Source organism: Lepidothrix coronata, unplaced genomic scaffold, assembly GCF_001604755.1.
Source record: "Lepidothrix coronata isolate B3197 unplaced genomic scaffold, Lepidothrix_coronata-1.0 Scaffold389, whole genome shotgun sequence".
Classification (NCBI taxonomy): domain Eukaryota; kingdom Metazoa; phylum Chordata; class Aves; order Passeriformes; family Pipridae; genus Lepidothrix; species Lepidothrix coronata.
The window spans coordinates 14,676-16,091 of NW_016690569.1; the positions used below are offsets into that span (position 1 = coordinate 14,676).

At 47.9% G+C, this 1,416-nt stretch overlaps 1 protein-coding gene across 1 annotated transcript in view; it reads right to left on the reverse strand.

Annotated features, from left to right (window-relative positions):
• The window catches only part of LOC108509686 (carboxypeptidase A1-like), a 5,214-nt gene that overhangs the window by 1,466 nt on the left and 2,332 nt on the right, over positions 1 to 1,416 (reverse strand). The window contains exon 6 of the mRNA XM_017839229.1: positions 186 to 302. Within this exon, the coding sequence (XP_017694718.1) occupies positions 186 to 302 (117 nt within the window). The remainder of the gene's footprint in view (positions 1 to 185; positions 303 to 1,416) is intronic.

Genomic DNA, 1,416 nt, shown 5'->3' on the forward strand with positions numbered 1-1,416 from the left:
GTGTCCCGCAGCTCGAAGGTGAAGGAATATTTGATGCCCTGGTTGTAGGTCCAGTCGATGGTTGCTCCACTCGCTTCGTCTGAGGGAAATGACGGGAGGGGATTTTATGGGATGTGTCATCCTGGCCATGGTGTGAGGGATGGGCTTTGGGTGGGTTTTGGGGCGATTTTTGGGGAGGCACTCACAGATGGTGGTGATGATGCTCCCGTACGTGTAGCTGGTGCCGTACAGGGAGGACAGAGCGGCCACGGCCTTGGCGGAGAGCTTGTGCTGGGAGGGAGCGGGGAGAAAGGTGAGGGAAAGGAGGGAAAATCATGAGGGCAAAATCACAAGGGGGGAAATCGTGAGGGAAAATCATAAGGGAAGATCATGAGGGGAAATCGTGAGGGGAAGATCGTTGAGGGGAAAATGATGAGGGAAAATCGTGACGGGAAAATGATGAGGGAAAATCGTGGGGGGAAAATGATGAGGGGAAAATGATGAGGGAAAATCATGAGGGGAAAATGGTGAGGGAAGATCGTGAGGGAAAATCGTGAGGGAAAAATGATGAGGGAAAATCGTGAGGGAAGATCTTGAGAGGAAATCGTGAGGGGAAATCGTGAGGGAAGATTGTGAGGGGAAAATCATCAAGGGAAAATTAATGAGGGAAAATCGTGAGGGAGAAATCATGAGGGGCAGATCTTGAGAGGAAATCATAAGGGAAGAATCATGAGGGGAAAATAATGAGGGAAAATGGTGAGGGGAAAATCGTGAGGGAAAATGGTGAGGGGAAAATCGTAAGGGGAGAATCGTGAGGGAAAAATCATAAGGGAAGATCATGAGGGAAAATTGTGGGGGGAAAATCATGAGGGGAAATCATGAGGGGAAGATTGTTAGGGGAAAATCTTGAGGGAAAAATCATAAGGGGAGAATCGTGAGGGGAAAATGATGAGGGAAAATCGTGAGGGGAAAATATGAGGGAAAATTGTGAGGGAAGATCTTGAGAGAAAATCGTGAGGGGAAATCGTGAGGGAAGATCGTGAGAGGAAATTGTGAGGGGAAAATTGTGAGGGGAAAATGATGAGGGAAAATCGTGAGGGAAGATCTTGAGAGAAAATCGTGAGGGAAGATCGTGAGGGGAAATCGTGAGGGGAAATCGTGAGGGGAAAATTGTGAGGGGAAATGGTGAGGGAAGATCTTGAGAGGAAATCGTGAGGGAAAATCGTGAGGGAAGATCGTGAGAGGAAATCGTGAGGGGAAAATTGTGAGGGGAAAATGATGAGGGAAAATCGTGAGGGAAGATCTTGAGAGGAAATCGTGAGGGAAAATCGTGAGGGGAAAATTGTGAGGGGAAAATGATGAGGGAAAATCGTGAGGGAAGATCTTGAGAGGAAATCGTGAGGGAAAATCGTGAGGGGAAAATTGTGAGGGGAAAAT